The sequence below is a fragment of the Drosophila willistoni genome, chromosome 3R (assembly GCF_018902025.1).
Source record: "Drosophila willistoni isolate 14030-0811.24 chromosome 3R, UCI_dwil_1.1, whole genome shotgun sequence".
Classification (NCBI taxonomy): Eukaryota; Metazoa; Arthropoda; class Insecta; order Diptera; family Drosophilidae; genus Drosophila; species Drosophila willistoni.
Window position 1 is genome coordinate 4,350,711 of NC_061086.1, and position 21,238 is coordinate 4,371,948.

The window sequence follows — 21,238 nt, forward strand, 5'->3', positions numbered from 1 at the left end:
GTATTGATCAAGAATATATATAATCTTTATATGATCAAATATATTTCCCTCTATGCGTTGCAAACGTCTAGCCAAAAATAAAATACCCCTATTACAGAATAAGGGATAAATTTCCCTAATTTAAGTTGGAAAGTTTAGTTAAAGCTTAGAAAAGTTTATGTCCTTATATCATATTGTAAGGAATTTTAAAATAAACGATTGTCTTCCTTTATACAGTTTTTATTTCTCTAGATTTTGTGTGTAAGCTTTTAACTTAGTAGACAACAACTCAAACATACTTATATGAAACGTACATAAGGTTAAATCTTACAATTAGCAAGAAGAATATATATATAAATACATATGTCCATCTATCTAACATCCAATGATGAAAACAACAATGGAGATTGAAATGCAAATGTGAGAGAAGAACTCGAGACAAGAAGGGAAACAGATCACGTAGTTGAGAATATAGCAGAAAATCGCCGGAAAGGGGAAGTTCACTCAGTGATGATAGTAGGCATGGGGATCAACGGGAAGGGGAGCTGGAGCTGGGGCAGGAGCCGGACCTGGATACTGGGCAAATGGACTGTGGGCAAGAGCAGGATAAGCCGCATGGAAATGAGCAGTGGGCAGGTGATGAGGAGCTGCGGGCGCGGTTACTGGAGCCACAGGCACAGGTATCGGGGCCGGGGCCGGGGCTGGAGCAGCACGATGTAGAGCAGTCAATGCCAATGGATAGGAGAGTAAAGGAGCTTTGGGTACAGCTGGTAGAGGTGGGGCTGGTGCCGGTCCTGGCAAATGGAGATGCGCCGGAGCCGGGGCTGGCTTATAAGCCAATGGTTCCTTCCTTACCACAGCATTAAAACCATGATGCGGATCGGCTGTATAGTCCACTGTGCGCTTAGTGCCATCCGGATCCACCACTGAGTAACTGCCTTTAACCACATCACCATGACGCGTCTCATGTTGACTCTTTAAATCACCTGTATACCCATCCTGTATGTCATAGCCAAAGGAATACTTTGGATCAGGATCGTAGGGTTCGGGTGCTGGTGCCTTTGGTGCTATTAAGTCACAGGAATATTACATAAATTTCTGTGCAAGTCGAAGAGCTTTATTGTTGCTTACCGGGTGCCACATAGGCTGGCAGTGGTCCTGGATGCGGTGCATAGCCCGCATAGCCATGCAAAGCTGGTCCATAATATGGCCCAGGACCAATTACGCCCGCATAGGCAATGCCAAGCACAGTGCTTAGCAGAAAAATCTAAAGGTGAGTAAGAAAAAGCAAGCAGATGAAGAACCAGAAAATTCAAGGGCACACACACTGAGTCAGACCTTTAGCATAACGTTATCCTTGCTCCCACACACACACACTGTCCAATTATATCCAATTTTGGCCACCTTCTTCTTCTAATGGCAAATCGAAATCCAAACGCTTTCAAGAAGAAACTAAAACTGCAAAAGTTGCATTGAAATTCTGCCAATTTATACGAAAAACTGGCGGCAAATGTCGCCCGCTTCACATGGCATAGGCAAACCAACCAGCCAACCAACCAAGCAGCCTAACACCAACAAATAAACTAATTTAAGATCAAAAGTGAGTGAGCGAGTGAGTGAGAAAGAAAGACAGAGTCACCGATCATGCACATGGCATCCGACTCAGGTAACAAACTTGACTGGGCAACCACCAGGTGGTTGGTGCTGCTTGTCGGTGGATCGTGGGCCATGGAGCATCGTGTCGACTTAGAAAGGTTATTCTTCCGCTAAACCATTTAAAGGGACCTCTGCTCTGCTAAGATCAGACCCGGCCAGACCAGACCCGTTTGCCCTTTCACTTTTGTTTTCTGTTTCTGTTTTATTTTGCATTGGCAATTATGTGAAAATTTATTTCGCTCCAGACAATTGAAATGTTAAATTATTATCGGCTGGGGTAGGATTTTATATGTTTCGTAGATGTAATTAGTGCCCAACTGCAGCAAAAGAACAAACTTCATATGAAATGGCAGTGGCTTTGCCTTACAGCCTCTTAAAGGTCAGACAATCGACAATTGAATTAAAGCCACAACATTACATACAGCGCCTGGAAAGACCAAAGCGACCCAGCGAAGCAAATTGCTGCCACAACAGCCACCTAATAAACCGAAAGGTCAACGCGCTGATGTTGCCACATTAGACCTGGCCAAGACGACAAAAGCTTTAGATGAAAAAATCCATGAGTAAATAATGTCATTAACTATAAGCTAAACGAAATAATTAACGTAAGCAAACAACAACCATAAGCCTTTCCATCTAGCAGTAGCAGCTCAAGTTAAAGGTCTATAATATTTAATAACTAATATTTTTCAAGTTAAAATCTTCGATTGACTTGTTAAAGATTGAATATTACACCTTTAATGGGCAACCGAAATGCAATATACATATATCATAAGATCTTGTTAGGATCATTTTTCACTTTAACGTTAGAGTTAAGATTAACTTTAAGGAACAGAAGAACTTTCCTTTTCCCATTCAAATCACTAAAAATCTATCAAAACAACCATGATTGACCAAGTTAAAGCCATGGGAATATGAGCTAATCATTGAAGTATTACTCTAAGCCTGCTCGTGCAAAATTTACATATATGGTAAAAAAAATGCAGCTTATTAAATTCGAGTTTCCGTTATAATCCATTCACTTGAGACAGTTCTGATTCTTGCCTTTAATTTATGACCAATTTGTATCTTTGGCCAAAGATCAGCAAACAAGCATTGACAACATGCGAGGGCATTGTTTCCTATTGTGACAACGAAAATCGTTGGTAAGAATGCGACAAAAGAGAATTAAAGTCGTGCCATTACTTTTGGCTAGACATCGTTTGTTATTTACACGATTTTGGAGTAGATTGTCAGATGCAGCAGACAAGAACAATATCAAAAATTCTATTATGATGCATATTTACCACAATTTCGAGTAAGAATAATGCACTTATAACAAAAATATAATCAATATACACATGCATAATAAAAAGGGCAATTAAAGCCATTAGAAAAACTTGTGTTCCTATGTACATATACATATGTATATGCCCTTTAGCCGTTCTTTCTCTATTCGAAACTTGTCTCAGAGTAAGTGACTTTGTAGCTTTTATTTACTGGGCTCGTTACGCCACAAAGGCGGTTCTAATCATTATTAGCAAATTGGCAGTTAGATGAACTTAAATGCTTATAATTTTGATACCCTGTAAAGTATTCGATTCGGATAAGTCACTCATATATAAAAAGAATTGAGTGATGATTGGTTTATGACCAAGGAAATCAAATAAATAGACTATATCCTTATAGCTGCTAGTATCCAAAATTTTTAATAGATTTCATAGCACAAGGATTATAAAAAATCTTGTTACAATTCCTTTTTAGCTTGATTTTGTTATGATTCTGAACTTGTTTTAGCAAAGTCTTCTAATAACACAATTTCCTAGTTCTAAAAATAGTTTTACAGACAACTTGCTGTTGAACTAGAGAACATTTCTGAAGTGATATAAAAGTGACTGAAGGAGTATCTCAAAGTCGTCGACGAAACGTAAACAACTGCGGAATATATTTAGTTTTGAAGACAAGAAAAATTGTTCATAAGGAACTAACTAACCGGAGAATGAACACCTATATTTGAATGTCAGTTGACTTAGAAATTTAGGCAAATTGAATTATTATCGCCCAATGTTTTTTTATTTCTAATCGCGGTGTCAGTCTGTGTTTTACGGTTAAAGTGTTTTGTCCCAGCTGTTTTTTGTATTAGTTTTTCTTGATTGAGTTTCCTTCGTGGCTGTGAAAATCCAACAATTCGACAGTTGGCGATTTCATCCACTTGCAAGCGGCCGTTTCTTTGCTGCTAGTCACATTCAATTATACGAGAATATGGACTTTGATCGCACCCTGGATAAGTGCGGACAGTTTGGGCGATTTCAAATTGTGATACTTTTACTCTATGGTTATACAAATATACTTGGGTCTTTGCATTATTTCTCTCAGACACTTATTACGTTCACCCCAGAGCATTGGTTAGTACTTTAAATGGAAAAAAAACAAACAGAAATTAAAAGTAGGTATTATAAATGTATTCCACTTACATAGGTGCGCACACGATGATCTGAAAGATCTGACGATGGATGAGTTACGCCTAGTATACTTTAATATATCGGCTTCGTCGTGCACCATTTTGGATAGGGTGGTCAATGGAACTGGAATAGCAGCCAAAGATGCCAAATGCACTGATTGGATATTCGATTATGAAAGTGACTACAAAAGCATCACAACTGAATTGAAATGGGTGTGCGATCAAGCTCATTTGCCAGCTGTGGGTCAGTCGTTCTTCTTCATGGGCTCTGTGGTAGGGACGATAGTATTTGGTTTCCTCTCGGATCACATTGGACGTTTGCCCGCTCTTCTGATGTCAACCATGTCAGGAGCTCTGGGAGATTTCATCACGTCTTTTGTCCAAACATTACCCTGGTTTGCCGTTTCTAGGTTTATCTCAGGACTCTCCACAGATACCATGTACTATTTGATGTATATTTTGGGTAAGTGACTAAAAGAGTCCGTAGAATCTTATCCAATCATTGAAAATCCCTACAGTGTTCGAGTACCTTAGTCCCAAGCGCCGCACCTTTGGTCTTAACATCATACTTGCTGTCTTCTATTGCTTTGGTCTAATGACTTCACCATGGGCTGCCATTTGGATTGGCAATTGGCGTCAGTATCTATGGTTAGCTTCTCTGCCAGCTCTTGGTGTCCTAGCGTATCCTTTGTTAATCTGTGAAAGTGCCCAATGGCTGTTGACCAAGAAGAAATACGATCGGGCCGTAGACTGCCTCAAGAAGGTCGCCAAGTTCAATGGTCGCAAAGTGGAAGATTCGGTTTTCGATGAGTTCGTTAAACATTATCGCGACAAGATGAACGAGGAGGAGAAGATAACCAAGCAAGTGGACACATTCATGGGCATGTTCCGGACACCACGTTTACGTCGCTTCACACTGACTTTGCTGTTAAAATCGTGAGTGAGGTTGAGACAGGAAATTCAATATTCAATATCCATTTTTGTTTCACAGAGTAATCATTACACTCTCCTGTGATGTGATCAATAGGAATATGGAGGGTCTGGGTACTTCTCCCTTTAAACTCTTCTCTTTCACCTCAATTGTTTATTTGCCAGCTGGAATGACTATTCTCCTGCTTCAAAATCACATTGGACGAAAGGGAATGGCTTGTGGGGCACTCTTTGTGGGTGCCATTATAACCACAGTCACTGGCTTTCTAATAGCCTTATTCGATCCTAAGGATAATGCTGTACTACTGGCCATAATGGTGGGACTGGGTCGCTTTGCCACCACTGTTTCCTTTGATGCTGAGATTCAATATGCAGCCGAGATTATTCCAACTAGTGTGCGAGGGAGAGCTGTCTCCAATGTCCATGTGATTGGTTTGGCTTCCAGCGCATTCTCTTTTTATGTGATCTATTTGGCCCAATTCTATAAGCCATTGCCATCTATATTTATAGGAACTTTAATGTTCTTAGGAGCCTTGCTATGTCTTACTTTGCCCGAGACTTTGGATAAGTGAGTCAAGTCATTGATATAAGATTGAAAGTGAATGCTAATAAGTTATTTTCGTTCTTAGAAAACTTCCGGAAAATTTGGCTGAAGGTGAAAATTTTGCTCTGAATGAGGGCTGCCTCTACTTTCCCTGTTTAAATCGAAAACAAGTAACTTCAGATTGATTTTAATTTTTGTGAATAAATGACAAATTTATTGAAAATATGTATCAATCCGATCTATCAAACAAAACAAATTGGTTGTGCAATTTTGATTATTATTATCATCGTCAGACTTTTAGATCTATTCGGCTCATGTCAACATGTCACCTAAAATACTTATAATCACACACATTGCATGCAAGCAAGCTGAACGATCTTGCCATCTATATATTTATATATCTCCCAACCCCAACCTTCCTCGCTTGACACACTCTCTCTCTCTCTTTCATCGCACTGTCTCTATTGGGGCTTCAAAATTTCGTTTTACTGCAAATTATTTTTGACTTTCATACAGATCGGTTGACACTTTGCTTGAGTTGAGTTTACACTCTAAGGAAATCTCTTTGTTATCGTTAAAATTCGTCGCTGTTTTCTGAGAGGTTTTTGAGTACAAAGATTTGAGTTGATTTGCCATCGGATTCACTTGTTTTCGCCCAGTCAACAATTGCAATTCATGTGCGTGAGTTCTGTGCAATGAATGGATCTACATAAAATCAGGAGAGTCTTTTAAAATGTTTGTTTTCATGACAATCATGAAAGGTTAACAGGAGGCAATGCCCTAGCAGCAAGACAAATAAACTTAAAATATAATTAAATCGCTGCATTAAAAGGTGAGTAAACAAAATGAATGATGAAGCTAATTCCCTAAACGGGCAATTCAATTTGTAGTAAAAAATGATCGAGTCTTTAAGTTTTGGAATCAAATTCGAACCTGGCACTACAAATCGAATGTTTGAAGTTGTTGAGATTCATACACTAACTTAAATTTAATATTCTGTTACTTAAACTTTTTCCGCCCACATTTCAATTTGCACAAGTCCAGGTGTAAAAAAATAAACTTATTTACTGACTAAAATTCGCTTAATTTGCAATAATATTGTCAAAAAATAAAAATTTCAACGACCTACGTTAAGCAAATTGTTTTTGCTCTATCCATTTAGTCTACACGCCAACTTGTAGGAGGCTGTCTAAAGTCATATAGAGAAACTGAAATCTTGCAGTTGCGTTTTAAGTAAGTGAAATTAAATTTTCAGCAAGACAAAAGCAATTAAAAGAAATTTATGTGAGCGAGGGACTCTGTGCCCTGAGTTGTCGTAAGATTTCCCATTTCTTCTCAGACTCTTGCTGAACGACACACACAACAATGCTGGAGGTGGATAAAATCCTAGAAAAATGCGGCGATTTTCATCGAATGCAATGGATAATGCTGTTGCTATTTTGTCTGATCAATTTGTTATCGGCAATGCATTATTATTCACAGACCATTATTAGTTTTGTGCCCACATACTGGTGAGTAATTCGAAGGCCAGAAAGTAAAATCTTAATCAATTCCTATGACTTGTCTAGGTGTGCGGATGGTTTGGCTGCAGATGAAAGTAGGAGAGTAGCACCTGCTAAATCCAGTTGCCTGCCCTTGAATTACAATCGGAATAGTTCGACAGATACGTGTGAGATCTATAACTATGACTTATACATGGGCTATGAGAGTTATACGAGCGATATGAGTTGGATATGTGATCAAGCATGGAAATTAACTCTGGGACAATCAATGTTCTTTGTGGGCTCTGTGATCGGTACCCTCTCATTGGGTTATCTGGCCGATATAGTGGGCAGATTACCCATCTTGGTAGTAGCCAATGTTATAGCAATGTTGGGAAATCTACTAACCATTTGGGGTACAAATTTAATACTGTTCTGTACATTCCGGCTGATCTCGGGCTTTGCCACGGACAGCAATTTCGTCATGATGTATATATTGGGTAAGTGAGTGTAGAAATATGTAATTTCCATGAATTTGCCTAATACTTTCGCCTTTTAGTTATGGAATACCTGCGTCCTTCATTGCGTACCATAGGTCTGAGTCTTTGCATTGGCCTCTTCTATTGCCTGGGCTCAATGCTTGCTCCATGGTTAGCCATTTTGGTGCAAAGTTGGCGTGGCTTCTTACTATGCACCTCATTGCCGCTTCTTCTGGTGCCTCTCTTCTATTTCATAGTACCCGAAAGTGTGCAATGGTTAATCTCTAAGCAGAAATACGATCAAGCCGTGGCCTGCCTTAAACGTGTGGCCCAAATCAATGGCCGACAGGTGATCGAATCTCATTTTGAAGAGTTCATTGAAGAGTGCAAATTCAGTCAACAGCATACAAAGTGCACACCAAATCTGTTGGATCTCTTCAAGACATCAAGATTGCGTCGTCATACATTGATATTATTTTTTAAATCGTGAGACCCACCCAAAAAAAAAAGAGAAACAATTTAATGTATATATATATTCTGTTGGTTTTTTAGCATGGTCATCACCCTCTGCTATGATGCCGTTTCCCGCAATGTTCAGGGTCTTGGCATTTCGCCATTTGTGATGTTCTCGCTGAGTGCCACCACGATATTACCAGCGTGTCTGCTGCTGATTGCTCTGCAAGATCGCATTGGTAGGAAGGCAATGGCATCCATTTCATTACTATTGAGTGGCCTTTTCATATCGGTAACGGGCTGCATACTCTTCACCGCGACCACCAAAACCAGCGAGAAAAGTAAGAAAGTCTATTATCAATTAATTTCATATTTTCTCATTTCCTTGTTCCTGTTTCAGCCACCATCCTGCTGGTTTCTCTCTCTGTTATTGGGCGATTTGGTGTGACAGTGGCCTACAATTCTGGAGCTCAATATGCCACTGAACTGATACCGACTTGTGTGCGAGGACAGGGCGTGGCAGCTGTACACGTAGCTGGCTATGCTTTTACCTTCTTCAGCGCCTTTATCCTTTACACTCGCAGCATATTTCCGCCATTGCCAGAGGTGATCTTGGGAGTGATCTCTTTTCTGGGAGCTGGCCTGTGTCTGCTGCTCCCCGAGACATTGAATCGCACATTGCCCACATCGTTGGAGGATGGTGAGAACTTTGGCAAAAATGATCGTTGGTTCACGTTTAGTTTTATTGAGCGACGTTCCCAATCGGCAACGACATTGCAATCCAATTCTGGAATGGAATCAACTCTACACTTTTAATTAGTTAGTTAGTTAGTAAAGTCAAGTGAAAGTTTGTGATAATCAAGTCATGTGTGTGATCAAATATAATAAAGTTTATACGCACTAATGCCTGACGTTAGCCCTAGCTACAGCCCACCCCATAATATAAAATCATAGACCTCAGGCCTTTATCTATATGCCCGTAACAAATATAATAAACGTGGAATCTAAGCCCATTTATGTAAATTTTAGAACCTAGGTAGCAGACGCCTGATAATGGAAGTGCAAACATCATCCCGTTGCCCATATGTGTTTTTATTCGACGTTCGCTTAGAGATACATATATCCAAGATATTGCGGCGTCTATTATAGATCTATATAGATCGCGGTACATATAGCTTTTTTCTGGCATCTCGTTAAGCAGTTACTGGCCAACAAGCAATGAGAAAGGTGGACACTGGTGGCATTGCATAGCAAAATGGATTTCGAACGGGTGTTGGATAAATGTGGAAGCTTTGGACGCTATCAGTTAATATTGCTGATACTCTATGGCTACACAAACATCTTATCATCGATGCACTATTTCTCACAAACCATCATTAGTTTTACACCAGCACACAGGTGAGTGAAAAAACTGAAAGGTGATTAGAAAGTAGTAAGAAATGTGGCTCCGATTCTTGCAGTTGTGTTCCTCCCCAGGACCTTTATCCTTCTGGGTCAAATGTATCTATACAAAGTTGCAGTTTCATAGATTTACGCGATCAAAATGAGTATCTATGCAATCAATGGGATTACGAACTGGAAAGTGGCTATACAAGCATCACAACAGAAGTAAGCCTAAAAGTAGACCATGGAAAATATTGAAATTAACCCTTGGAAATATTCCTTCAGATGAACTGGATCTGCGAGGATGGCTATAAGTTGGCTGTGGGTCAATCATTTTTCTTTGTGGGCTCCGTTTTAGGCACCATATTCTTTGGCTATCTGGCCGATCGTATTGGCCGTTTGCCAGCTTGCATCTTAACCACACTAACTGGAGCTTTGGGCGACTTTCTTACATCATTTGTCAGTTCATTACCTTGGTTTTCCATAACACGCTTTATATCGGGCCTATCCACAGATACTCAGTATATGTTGATGTATATTTTGGGTGAGTTAGTCCTAAATAATTTCATAATCTTCCTTTTATTCATCTCTCATATCTCTGTTATATTCGTTTAGTCTTCGAGTACCTGAGTCCCAAACGACGCACATTTGGTCTTAATATTGTGCTGGCTTGTTTCTATAGTGTCGGTCTGATGATTTCTCCGTGGATAGCCATTTGGGTGGGCACCTGGCGCAGGTATCTCTGGGCTGCCTCATTGCCAGCTTTGGGTGTTCTACTCTATCCCTGTCTGCTCTTCGAGAGTGCCGAATGGCTGCTGACCAAAGGTAAATTCGAAAAGGCTACACAAACATTGAAACGCATAGCCAAAATCAATGGTCGCCAAGTGGACGAATCGGTATTTGATGAATTCATCAAGCATTATCGTGAGAAAATGAATAGTCAACAGGAGTCCTCTGATACATTTATGGGAATGCTAAGGACACCGCGATTGAGAAAGTTTACCATCATTCTATTCCTCAAGTCGTAAGTTTTCTTCAAAATTATAATCTACCAGTTTATTGAATTTCGTTTAAATTTTCAGAGCGATTATCACAGTGGCCTTTGATATAATTAGTCGTAATATGGAAGGAGTGGGCACTTCACCCTTCAAACTCTTCTCCTACACTGGCGTAGTGTACTTGCCCGCCGGTTTTACCATTATCTTATTCCAAAATATCATAGGACGCAAGGGTATGGCTTGTGCCACACTGCTAGGAGGAGCAATCACTACAGCTGTCACTGGCTACATGGTGGCCACATTGGATCCAGCTAATCATGCTCTGGTCTTGGCTCTAATGGTCGGTCTTGGACGTTATGGTGTCGTCTTGGCCTATGATGCTGAAGCCCAATATGCGGCTGAGATTATACCGACCAGTGTTCGAGGACGAGGACTCTCGAATATTCATGTAGTTGGTTATGCCTGTGGTTTCTGTAGTTCGTATATTATTTTCTTGGGAACCATTTTCAAGCCTTTACCCTCAATATTTATAAGCATATTGCTGTTCATCGGAGCTGCCCTGTGTCTCACATTACCAGAGACTTTAAGAAAGTGAGTTTTGCCAATACGAGAGAATGAGACAGATTATTTAAATGTTTTTTTTTTAGGAAACTTCCACAAACTCTGGCCGATGGTGAGGTGTTTGGTGTTGGTGAAAAATGGTATTTCTTTCCCTGTTTCCATCGAAAGACTGAGGCCCCCGTAGAGGAGGCCATAGAGCCGAAAAAGTACTAATATAAAACCTAACAAATTATGTGATTAAATAATAAATAATAAAGCCTTTTTTTTATATACATACATACATCATACCTACTTATTTGCATAAGTAATTGTTTAAACGCAAATAAGTAGTTTTATTTGCACAGAGATTAGGAGTATAAAACAAAGAGATGCCTTCTAAAGAATTGAATGAACAGGCAATAACTTTTCAATTATATCCGCTAGATATATAAAACTAAGACCATGTTAGACCCCACTGCAAATAAGTTAAGCCCATTGTTGGAAACAAAGTATACTTTATCATTATTTTGTTGTATACATTTGCCCAGTGGCGGATTTACAGTGATGGGCACCTTGAACATTAAAAGTCCCTTTTTTGCGTCTTACGAAAAGGAAAGAAAACTCCTTTCTTTTGGTGTAATCTATTGAATAAAAATTTGTTGTCTTACACAACTTTTTTGAATTTTTCTCACTTGCTTAATATAATGCCCCTAGATCTATCTACCCCGTTGCCTTAGGCTAGATCCGCCACTGTGTTTACCTAAATTATTTGCGGCTTTATTCCTGATTTATGTGATTACGAGTTTTTGGTATATTGTTACGAGTTTCCATTTCACAATTGATACAATTAGACCGTAAGGCGATTCTCTCAAAAGATTGCGGTCTGGGCAATTTCACAATGCGTCTTTATTGTACAATCTATATCTATACTAGATACTATAAACATGTCTGGACAGAGGTAATCCTGACTTTTTACAGGCGTGACTTACAGAGTACTCAAAACATTTTTAGGCATATAAATCTAAGACACGTTAAGTAAACTAAATCCAAACGTTCTACGAATGTATAAACATCAACATCAAGTCGGTCGCATTTTGACCAAGTTAAATGCCTGATAAGCATTACCAAAAACATACGCAAATTGCAGCCACTAAGCCGATCCCTACTTTACCCACTTTCCTCATATTTTGATTGTAAAATGATTAACTAAAAATTTATACGACCGGCGCCATTGAAAAATATGATCCTCTGTTTGATCCAATAACTTACAAATCTGAGTAATTCCAAGTTACGGCATCCGAATTCAAGGTGTTATGTACGCGCTTCGAATCAGAGTGTTTGCCAGCGGATCAACACATTATTATCTTAGCATCACGCCCCAAAAAAAAAACCCAAAATAAAAAAGATACACAATTCTTTTGTTACTAATCACACATTCTAATCAGAGAACGGATATCTCTATAAAAGACAGCTACTGTACGAATCGTGCGTCAAAATCAGAAACGGCTTGGCAGAATGTAGTTGATTTCATCCCAAAAAAAGAAAATATTTTGTTTATCAACTACAAGGAATTATAGAAAATTTATAAGAATGGATTTCGATAGGGTTTTGGACAAGTGTGGGAGTTTTGGGCGTTTTCAATTTGTTATATTGATTCTATACGGTTATACAAATGTTTTGAGCTCTTTGCACTACTTTTCCCAAACGCTCGTGACTTTTACCCCAGAACATTGGTAAGAATCCATGGAAAGCCATAATGAAGAAGTTTGCCGAAATCCATTTGCCAATTCCCCTCTCTACCTTAGGTGTTCACATGATGACTTACGGGAATTGAGTGTAGCAGAAGTTCGTTCTATTTATGCAAACATAACCCATTCTTCTTGCACGGTTCTGAGCGAAGTCGTAAATGGTTCTGGCATTGCAGCCGACGAAGGAATCTGCAGTGATTGGATATTTGACTATGAAAGTGACTACAAAAGCATCACAACTGAATTGAAATGGGTGTGCGATCAAGCTCATTTGCCAGCTGTGGGTCAGTCGTTCTTCTTCATGGGTTGTGTGGTGGGTACGATATCATTTGGTTTCCTCTCGGATCACATTGGACGATTGCCCACCCTTCTGATGTCAACATTGTCCGGAGCTCTGGGAGATTTCCTGACATCGTTTGTGAATTCGTTGCCTGGATTTGCGGCATGCAGATTTGTCTCAGGTCTTTCAACAGATACCATGTACTATTTGATGTATATTTTGGGTAAGTCACTATAATAACGCTTAGAATCTCATCTGATCCTCAAATATCCTTTCAGTCTTCGAGTACCTTAGTCCCAAGCGCCGCACCTTTGGTCTTAACATCATACTTGCTGTCTTCTATTGCTTTGGTCTAATGACTTCACCATGGGCTGCCATTTGGATTGGCAATTGGCGTCAGTATCTATGGTTAGCTTCTCTGCCAGCACTTGGTGTCCTAGCGTATCCTTTGTTGATCTGTGAAAGTGCCCAGTGGCTGTTGACCAAGAAGAAATACGATCGGGCCGTAGACTGCCTCAAGAAGGTCGCCAAGTTCAATGGTCGCAAAGTGGAAGATTCGGTTTTCGATGAGTTCGTTAAACATTATCGCGAGAAGATGAACGAGGAGGAGAAGATAACCAAGCAAGTGGACACATTCATGGGCATGTTCCGGACACCACGTTTACGTCGCTTCACACTGACTTTGCTGTTAAAATCGTGAGTGATATGATCAAGAAGCAAAAGCAAAGCAGAACTCACTTTATATATTTCTTTTAGGGTGATAATTACTCTATCCTACGATGTGATCAATAGGAATATGGAGGGTCTGGGTACATCACCATTCAAACTCTTCTCTTTCACCTCGTGTGTATATTTGCCCGCCGGATTCATAATTCTCCTTCTCCAGAATCGCATTGGACGCAAGGGAATGGCTTGTGGGGCACTCTTTGTGGGTGCCATTATAACCACAGTCACTGGCTTCCTAATTGCCTTCCTAAATCCAAATGAGAATGCTCTGCTACTGGCCATAATGGTGGGATTGGGTCGTTTTGGCACCACTGTTTCCTATGATGCGGAGATACAATATGCCGCCGAAATTATACCAACCAGTGTTCGAGGGAGAGCCGTGTCCAATATCCATGTGGTGGGATTGGCCTCCAGTTCGTTGTCATTCTATGTGATCTATATGGCCCAGTTCTATAAGCCCTTGCCTTCGATCTTCATCAGTTGCCTGATGTTCTTTGGTTCCGGTTTGTGTCTGACATTGCCGGAAACCCTACATAAGTAAGTCGAAAGATAGGAGATACTGATTGTTTCTAAACTTTTGTGATTTTCATTTTAGAAAATTACCTGAAAATTTAGCCGATGGTGAACGGTTCGCAATGAATGAAAGTTGCTTCTATTTCCCATGCTTTCACAAGCGTCGCGAGAGCTTGACCCAAACGGCGGATTATAAGTCTGAATTTTAACTGAGCAACCGAAAAACTGATTACCCTTTGGAATACTTTCACAACCTGAAGATGAGCTTAACTTGAAGTTGGTTCTATCTGCAACTAAATGGTCTGATACGCGTTACTAATGTAAAGAATACATAGTAATTATCCACGTAACCGTTATAACACTCTTTTATATACTACTATTATAATATATGTATACATATATATTTAAACAGAACTGGTAATAATGTAAACTAAAAAGGTATAAATAAATAAACATATTTTTCCAAATTAAATCAATTCGAACACGATTGATCGATATTCAGTTTGAAAAACAAAACACTTTTTAATGGAATTTAATAAATAAATTCGTACAATTAAATTAGAGAAGACATTTTTAAGTACACTTTGAAAAGTAATTAGATGGCAGATGAAGGCAATATTATAAAAATGATTTAAAACGATGTTAAAAATTAATCTTCTTCTGTGATTTCGGTGATTTTGGCACTCTCTTTAAAGACATCGGGAATCTCGGCCTCATCAGATCTCTCGATGATGCGATATTTCTCTGCAGCGGCCAGGCACTGAATAGCCACCTCTCGGGCCTTGGAGCGCGTCTCGTCTGGCAGCTGGCCAAGACCACTGAGTAGTTCCATGATGTCTGTGTCGAAGAGTTTCTTTGCAAACTCTTCGCCGGCATTAATAATGTTGAGAATTACCACAATGCCACGATGTTGAACTGCTGGACTTGGATTGGCAATTAGAGTGTGCAAAACATCCAGCCAACTGGCAATGGCCAATATCTTTTTGCAACACTTGGCCGAAACCGAGGTGAGTATGGCCAAGGCACCGGCACACGCCATGGCCGTCTCTTCGTCCTCATCCTCGCAAAGAAGAGCCAAAAATTTCACACGATCATTTTCGCCTTCGAACATAGTGACCACATCTTCGGACATAACCAGGTTGCATAGACATTGTGCTGCCGCCCTTGTGAGATATAGATGATCCTCCATGAGATAGAACTCAATTTTCGATAATCCCTGCTCCTTAATGATGCGTTGTCGCACACTCTCATTCATGCTGGCCAAATTGGTAAGACCCATGAGCGATTCAAAGTTCTCCAGGGCCGTGCAGTCTTGGTGCAAAAGGTTCAGCAGCGGACGTATAACATCCAATGAACGTTGTCCACTGAATGCCACCTCTGGGTTAATGGTAATGCCAATTCTGGCCAGAGCCTGGCAAGCGTGACGTTTACCCTTGTCGGTGCCCTCCAAGGCAAGGCGCAACAATGTCTTGACGCCACCATCCTGGACCACTTTTCCCCTCAGTTCGCGCAGGCCGCAAACGGCATTCAGCACTCTGGCTATCAATTCCTGGGAATTGTGACTTTCGGTCTTGGCCAGAGAGCACAGGGCCGTGGTAATGCCCTCGTTGGCCAGAACTGTTATACGTTTGTTTATGAAATCCACATCGTCCAGTTCATGTTCTTCGGGTATATGATGCTTGGCAAATTTGGCAAGTTCCACCATCTCGGGCAGCAATTCCTGCTTCTCGTAAGCATTGCAAAGATTCACATAGGTGGTAACCACACCATACAAGCATGACTGATCCCCGGCACGAGCCAAATCCATGAGGGCATGTATTGATTCCTTGTCCTCGATCAGTTTCTCCTTGCACTCGGCATCCAAAGTAAGATAGGCAAGGCCATCGGCAGCCCAACGACGAATGTCCTTGTCTTTGCCAGGCTTGATAAGGAATCTGCGACACGCTTCGGCCAGCTTTAGGGCTGCACCATCGCCAAAGGGTCTTATGGCAGCATCCTGACCTCCATAGCTGCCCAATTTACACAGACCGACCAAAGCTCGCACACGAATTGCGTCATTTTTTGAGTGATATAGTCTCTTTAATATATCCACTCCCTGTTCACACAAGGCTTTGGCTTTGTCCTTCTTTGAGGACGCCGCGATGAGGCACTCGCAGGCCACACGCTGCTGCAACATGTCATCCGTGGTGGCCATAGCCAGGATCATTTGAAGAATTCCTGCAAGAATAAAAAGAACATAGGTGAGGCATCTATTGGTAGTCAGTTATATTTGTTTGCTTACCATCTCTGGCAATAATTTGATTGCCCACATCTAGGGGACCACTCAGGAGTGAGGTAATGGCTACCGTGACACGCACCTTGGACTCCATATCAGGTGACAATAGCTTATCTTTGATAAACTCATCGATTTGGTCTGTGAAGCGTTGCTTGGCCTCATCGTAGTACATATTCTCATAGATTCTGGCCAGACATACTGAAGCAATTGTCGGCGTGGACGATGTAATTTCCATGGCACTTTCATACTTGTAGTCGTCCAATTCTGAGCAAACCTCAAGTAAACGGCACAGACCCCTAATCTCCACTAGGCGTTCGGCCCACTCCAAAGCCGAGTAGTGGACATTTCTAGTGATAAGTTCAATTATTGCATCTCGAGCGGGTCCCGATATAGTGCGATCCGTAATGCTATAGACCATACAGGTGAGCAGAGTATCGATCTCTCGATTGTTTTTCGAGCACAGCTCTTTGTTCGGTTTGGAATCGGGTTTATTCTTCAATCCAGACAATGCATTGATGATCGTCTGCAGGCAATATTGGGCAGTGGCCACACAATCCTCGTGTTTCTGGTCAAGAACACGCATGAACCATGGAATGCCCAGCTCCTGGAGCACTGCCTTAGTGCGTTCCACATTCTGATCACAGAGAGCGGCCACCACTCGTACCATGTTCACATAGATATCTGCATCTTTTTCCAATTTAGCCAATGTGGCCACTTTCGCGACACACTGCTCCTTGAAGAGAAGTTCTGCTCCAGTTGATTCCTTGGCTAGAACCACCAAGTTATTGGCAGCCGAGCGACGCTTCTCAATGGGGGCGCCAAAGTCAAATGTCAGCTCCATCATCTGCTTCACCTTGGTCGATGTTTTGGCATTACGAGCCCCGCGTTCCTCCACTACCAAATGTAGTCTGTGGAGTATTGGCTGCACAATTTTATTGCCTGGGTCAGATTTGAATATATTGGTGGCATCTTTGTAGGCCTCTTCGACTTTATCCAACGCCTCATATGCCGTTGCGCGGCGGTAGAGTGCTTTTGGGTCATTTGGGGACATACGCAACGACTCTGTACAGTCGTCCGCAGCTTTGTCGTACTGCTCCAGTTTCAAATAGGCCGCTGCACGATTTTTATAGAAAACAGGCAACTCTTTGTGTTGCTGCTGTGCTCCCAATTTGATTGCCAGACCATATTGCAGCACTGCATCCTCCCATTTGCCTGCCTTGAATGCCTCGTTGCCTTTGTCCTTAAAACCAGTGGCTGAGGATTCCTCACTGCTGATTGTATTTGTCATAATTAAAGTTGCAACCTTAGTGTCTGTTGAGTAAACTATTTATTTCCATTTTTGATATTTTCCTAAAATGACTCACCTCACGTTTTGTCCTAAATTCTGCTTGCCAGAACACAGAAACTTCTCGATCTTGTTAGCTCACAACACACACACACGGTAGAAAATGGTCAGTCGGAAAAGCAAGCACGCTGTGTGGGCAATTTTCACTCAACTAAAAGCAGATGTTCTATATATAAACATCTAAATTCAAAAAGAAAAACCAAAATACTTGCAACTGTTTGACATCAGCTGTGAAATCAAATACAATTCGAGTGCGGTGCTGCCTACTTGGTAGGGGAGAGGGCCCAGTTGTGACTCAGGCCCAGTTGTGACATTCTCAAATATTTTTGAAATGCGGTATTGAATGACAGTTTGAGCCCTGTAAATCATGTTTGTTAGACGTTCTGCAGTTTTTGGACAGACCCCAACGTTAATAATCGTATTGTATATACGCGTACCAAACATCGTTTTGAAAATCGTGCGAAAAAGTTTTTTTCCATTTTTTTCAAAGTACCAAAATTTTGTGAAATCAACAGTGAAAAGGTGAGTGCAATGCATCAAAGTATTGTATTTGCCGTATATTTTGTGATTCTATAAAAATTTATGTGATTATGTAGTGTATATAAAAAATATAGATATAAACTTTAAACTATAAAAAGGCCCGGTTATGACTCAGCTGGGGTGCCCAGTTATGTCCCATTTTTTTTTTGCACTCGGATTATGTAAAATTATCAAATTCCAACATTTTTGATGTTGTTTAACAACAAGGAAAGGAAATTTACATATTGAGACCAGTTTGTCCAAGAATATTCTGGAAGATCTCGATCGGGAATGTTCATTCGAAGTGCGCTAATATGCAAGCAAGTTATTTCGCTTGCAAAAACTGCGAAAGTGACATGGACGACGAGGGCTTAAAATCGTTCTCATTTATGGCCATTTTCTTTTGGGTTTTTCATTGTTTTTGGCTTTGAAGCCCTTCAAAATAAGTAAACCATTAAATCACAACAATTCGTGTGACATTCCTTTCATATTTTCTTATTTTCAGTGAATTTCTTAAGTTGAGTCATAACTGGGCCACTTTTTTTTAAAGTTAAAAAAAGTTATCCAAATTAAATCTGTTTCAAAATTTTTTGAGTAACTCAAATAAACATACATTCTTTGGAAAAAAGTTGCGTTTGGTTAATATTTAAATGTTAAACTTCTTAATTTTTCATTTTCCCGAACTGAAGAAAAAATTTCGAGGTTTTTCAAAACCCGGGTCATTACTGGGCCCTCTCCCCTACTTGTTGACATTTCATCAAGTTGGCAGTTCTATTTCAAAATTTAGCTCCCAAATATCAGCTGGTCGTTTGTTTTGATTTTCGCGTGATATAACTTTTGTTTGTAAAAAAATAAATAAGTACAAAAAACAAGACAAGGGTGATGTTGAAGCATGGTCAGCTCATGTGGCGATATCTAGTGCCCCGCCATTTGCATACGAGCTGTCCGCTTGGGCAGCAAATCAACTACTACGATGCCTTGGGAATAGCAAAGAGATCCACACAAAATGAAATCAAAGCTGCGTATTATAAATTGTCCATGGTTTATCATCCGGACAGGAATCAGGGAAGTGAGAGCGCCGCCAAGAAATTTCGGGAGATTAATCAGGCGTATGAAGTTTTGGGTAACTATCTGGCATATCATTTCTAACAAAATATCATTAGGACTTGTGTACTTTTTAATAAGGTAACTATCGACTAAGGCGGCTCTATGACAAGGGAATTGTCCATACTGCAGGCTCTCAATATGCTCAGGATATACACGACCAGGCGGCAGAGGCGGTGGAGGATGATCCAGAGACCAAGTTCTACAAGTCACGTTTCAAGAAGTCCAAAGTGGCCGATACTGAGGGTCGAACTCCTATCTACGATTTCGATGAATGGTCGCGTGCGCACTATGGCAAAAATTTTGAACGTCGCCAGACGGCCCAGGCCAAATACGAAAGGATTCGAGTGCAAAAGGAGCAGAATAGCATATCCAAGCAGACGGATACTGTGATGATTGCCTTCATTTTTGCCGCCGTGGCCGTTTATTTGATGTTCATGGCTGAGAGTTCCTACGACACGCCCCAACAGCGGGCGGATAGCAAGCAGCGAAGCGAAAAGGGAGGTGCGGGCACTACCTAGTTGTCGTAGAATCAACTTCTCTAGTCCAATTCTTTTAGTTGCTTAAGCGTAAAAATTGTTTTAATTACGATATTAACAAGGATGTGAATATACAGTAGATCAATCGATTTAAATCAAAACCGTCCACTCCGCTTGCGTGCGGTATATTTGGTATCCGGTCGTGTCTCCAGTCCCTGGCGACGTCTGCGCTCCTTTTTGGCCAGGATCCAGTCACGAGATTTCTTTGGGGCTTTGCCACGAGCATCACGGCAAGCGTCGCGCTTCTTGATATAATTAACGCGTCGCTCGTCCTCAGCAGAGCCTAAGGCTTTGGGTAACTCGGCTGCTCCTCCAGTCATTAGGACCAAATAATATTTCTTGGCCCTAGCCGAATTCGGATAATCCACAACCAAGCCGCCATAGAAACCGGCCTTCATTGCCTGTGATGTCACCATATCAACTTGATCCGAGTTTTCGGGATAGAACTGGAACACTGCACGAGCTGTACGTGTCAGGCAGGAGTAGAGCGTAGTGAAGAATTTTAGCAGACGCTTGTGAGGATTGTGATAGGACTTGTCGGCGTTGCATAGCCATTGAAGGGCAGATATCGAAATGGCACCATCGAATGTGCCCGGCCTAAAGGGCATGCCCTCGCCCATGTCGCCTAGAACAACATCTCCGCCCACCTCACGCTCCTGGGCGATGTCCAGCATGGCTTTGGCTATGTCAATGCCAATCCACATGTGATCGCTGTCCTCCAAGACACTGCCAGAAAGTCCAGAGCCGCATCCAATGTCCAGAATCAAACGGGTCTCATCATCATCAGGCAGAGCTAACAGTTCTAGGGCACGTTCTGCCATCTCCACTTGGATTTCAATTATGCGGGAGCTGTACGTAAAAAGGTAATCCAAAATGAGATTTATGTGTATACATATGTACATAGCTTCGGGCTTACTTTGTGGAATATTTCTTGGCCTCATCGTCATTGTAGAACTAAAATTATTAAAACATTCACAATTATGTTGTCATCATCAAGAGACTTGTCTGCTTTCTTACTATTTCCGGCGGTGCCGAGTGCTCTGGTCGTCTGGCCATTTTGTTTATCCTGTGTTAACTTGCTCCGTTTCTTTCGGGCTATAATGGAAACAGATTCAAATATGTCATCTGATTACCGTTTTCATGCAATTTTTATAATACAAACTATATTATTTATTTTAATGCAATTTCATGCAATTTTTTATATTTTTTATTTTAATCCAAATAAAAATAAAACGCACGTGGCGAAAAACGTAAACACAACGTAAGCACGTGGCGAATTCAGCTACGAACTCCGCTGCAAACTTTA

The 21,238-nt window shown here is 40.9% G+C and overlaps 8 protein-coding genes across 9 annotated transcripts; 5 read left to right on the forward strand and 3 right to left on the reverse strand.

Moving 5' to 3' along the window:
• Positions 1-345: 345 nt before the first annotated feature.
• LOC6650305 (cuticle protein 7) lies at positions 346-1,419 on the reverse strand. Its single transcript, XM_002072802.4, has 3 exons — positions 1,318-1,419; positions 1,111-1,246; positions 346-1,046 (listed from the first exon to the last, which is right to left on the reverse strand). Exons 1-3 carry the CDS (start codon positions 1,324-1,326, stop codon positions 484-486), a joined length of 708 nt encoding a protein of 235 aa, XP_002072838.2. The 5' UTR covers positions 1,327-1,419; the 3' UTR covers positions 346-483.
• A 2,354-nt stretch (positions 1,420-3,773) lies between these two features.
• Positions 3,774-5,766, forward strand: LOC6650306 (organic cation transporter protein). The gene is made up of 5 exons (XM_002072803.3): positions 3,774-4,019; positions 4,093-4,538; positions 4,594-5,011; positions 5,067-5,573; positions 5,635-5,766. Exons 1-5 carry the CDS (start codon positions 3,877-3,879, stop codon positions 5,732-5,734), a joined length of 1,614 nt encoding a protein of 537 aa, XP_002072839.1. The 5' UTR covers positions 3,774-3,876; the 3' UTR covers positions 5,735-5,766.
• Positions 5,767-6,717: 951 nt separating this feature from the next.
• On the forward strand, positions 6,718-8,862 carry LOC6650307 (organic cation transporter-like protein). Its single transcript, XM_002072804.3, has 6 exons — positions 6,718-6,782; positions 6,889-7,060; positions 7,118-7,530; positions 7,590-7,995; positions 8,062-8,303; positions 8,363-8,862. The coding sequence occupies exons 2-6, from the start codon at positions 6,915-6,917 to the stop codon at positions 8,776-8,778; spliced, it is 1,623 nt and encodes a 540-aa protein (XP_002072840.1). The 5' UTR covers positions 6,718-6,782; positions 6,889-6,914; the 3' UTR covers positions 8,779-8,862.
• Positions 8,863-9,161: 299 nt separating this feature from the next.
• LOC6650308 (organic cation transporter protein) lies at positions 9,162-11,180 on the forward strand. The gene is made up of 6 exons (XM_002072805.4): positions 9,162-9,360; positions 9,423-9,570; positions 9,631-9,889; positions 9,961-10,369; positions 10,428-10,934; positions 10,991-11,180. Exons 1-6 carry the CDS (start codon positions 9,218-9,220, stop codon positions 11,115-11,117), a joined length of 1,593 nt encoding a protein of 530 aa, XP_002072841.1. The 5' UTR covers positions 9,162-9,217; the 3' UTR covers positions 11,118-11,180.
• Positions 11,181-12,435: 1,255 nt separating this feature from the next.
• LOC6650071 (organic cation transporter protein) lies at positions 12,436-14,591 on the forward strand. The gene is made up of 5 exons (XM_002072806.4): positions 12,436-12,616; positions 12,689-13,134; positions 13,190-13,607; positions 13,668-14,174; positions 14,233-14,591. Exons 1-5 carry the CDS (start codon positions 12,474-12,476, stop codon positions 14,357-14,359), a joined length of 1,641 nt encoding a protein of 546 aa, XP_002072842.1. The 5' UTR covers positions 12,436-12,473; the 3' UTR covers positions 14,360-14,591.
• Positions 14,592-14,647: 56 nt separating this feature from the next.
• Positions 14,648-17,985, reverse strand: LOC6650072 (protein unc-45 homolog B). Its single transcript, XM_002072807.4, has 3 exons — positions 17,790-17,985; positions 16,432-17,736; positions 14,648-16,367 (listed from the first exon to the last, which is right to left on the reverse strand). Exons 2-3 carry the CDS (start codon positions 17,711-17,713, stop codon positions 14,800-14,802), a joined length of 2,850 nt encoding a protein of 949 aa, XP_002072843.1. The 5' UTR covers positions 17,714-17,736; positions 17,790-17,985; the 3' UTR covers positions 14,648-14,799.
• Positions 17,986-19,073: 1,088 nt separating this feature from the next.
• On the forward strand, positions 19,074-20,027 carry LOC6650073 (dnaJ homolog subfamily C member 30, mitochondrial). Its single transcript, XM_002072808.4, has 2 exons — positions 19,074-19,412; positions 19,475-20,027. Exons 1-2 carry the CDS (start codon positions 19,172-19,174, stop codon positions 19,912-19,914), a joined length of 681 nt encoding a protein of 226 aa, XP_002072844.1. The 5' UTR covers positions 19,074-19,171; the 3' UTR covers positions 19,915-20,027.
• LOC6650074 (probable 18S rRNA (guanine-N(7))-methyltransferase) lies at positions 19,944-21,227 on the reverse strand. 2 transcript variants are annotated; one of them, XM_002072809.4, is made up of 4 exons: positions 21,171-21,227; positions 20,950-21,027; positions 20,849-20,886; positions 19,944-20,781 (listed from the first exon to the last, which is right to left on the reverse strand). In XM_002072809.4, exons 2-4 carry the CDS (start codon positions 20,986-20,988, stop codon positions 20,028-20,030), a joined length of 831 nt encoding a protein of 276 aa, XP_002072845.1. In that variant the 5' UTR covers positions 20,989-21,027; positions 21,171-21,227; the 3' UTR covers positions 19,944-20,027. The 2 variants fall into 2 exon arrangements, with proteins under 2 accessions (XP_002072845.1, XP_046865719.1); XM_047009763.1 differs by lacking the exon at positions 21,171-21,227 and adding an exon at positions 21,095-21,110.
• Between the last annotated feature and the right edge of the window lie 11 nt (positions 21,228-21,238).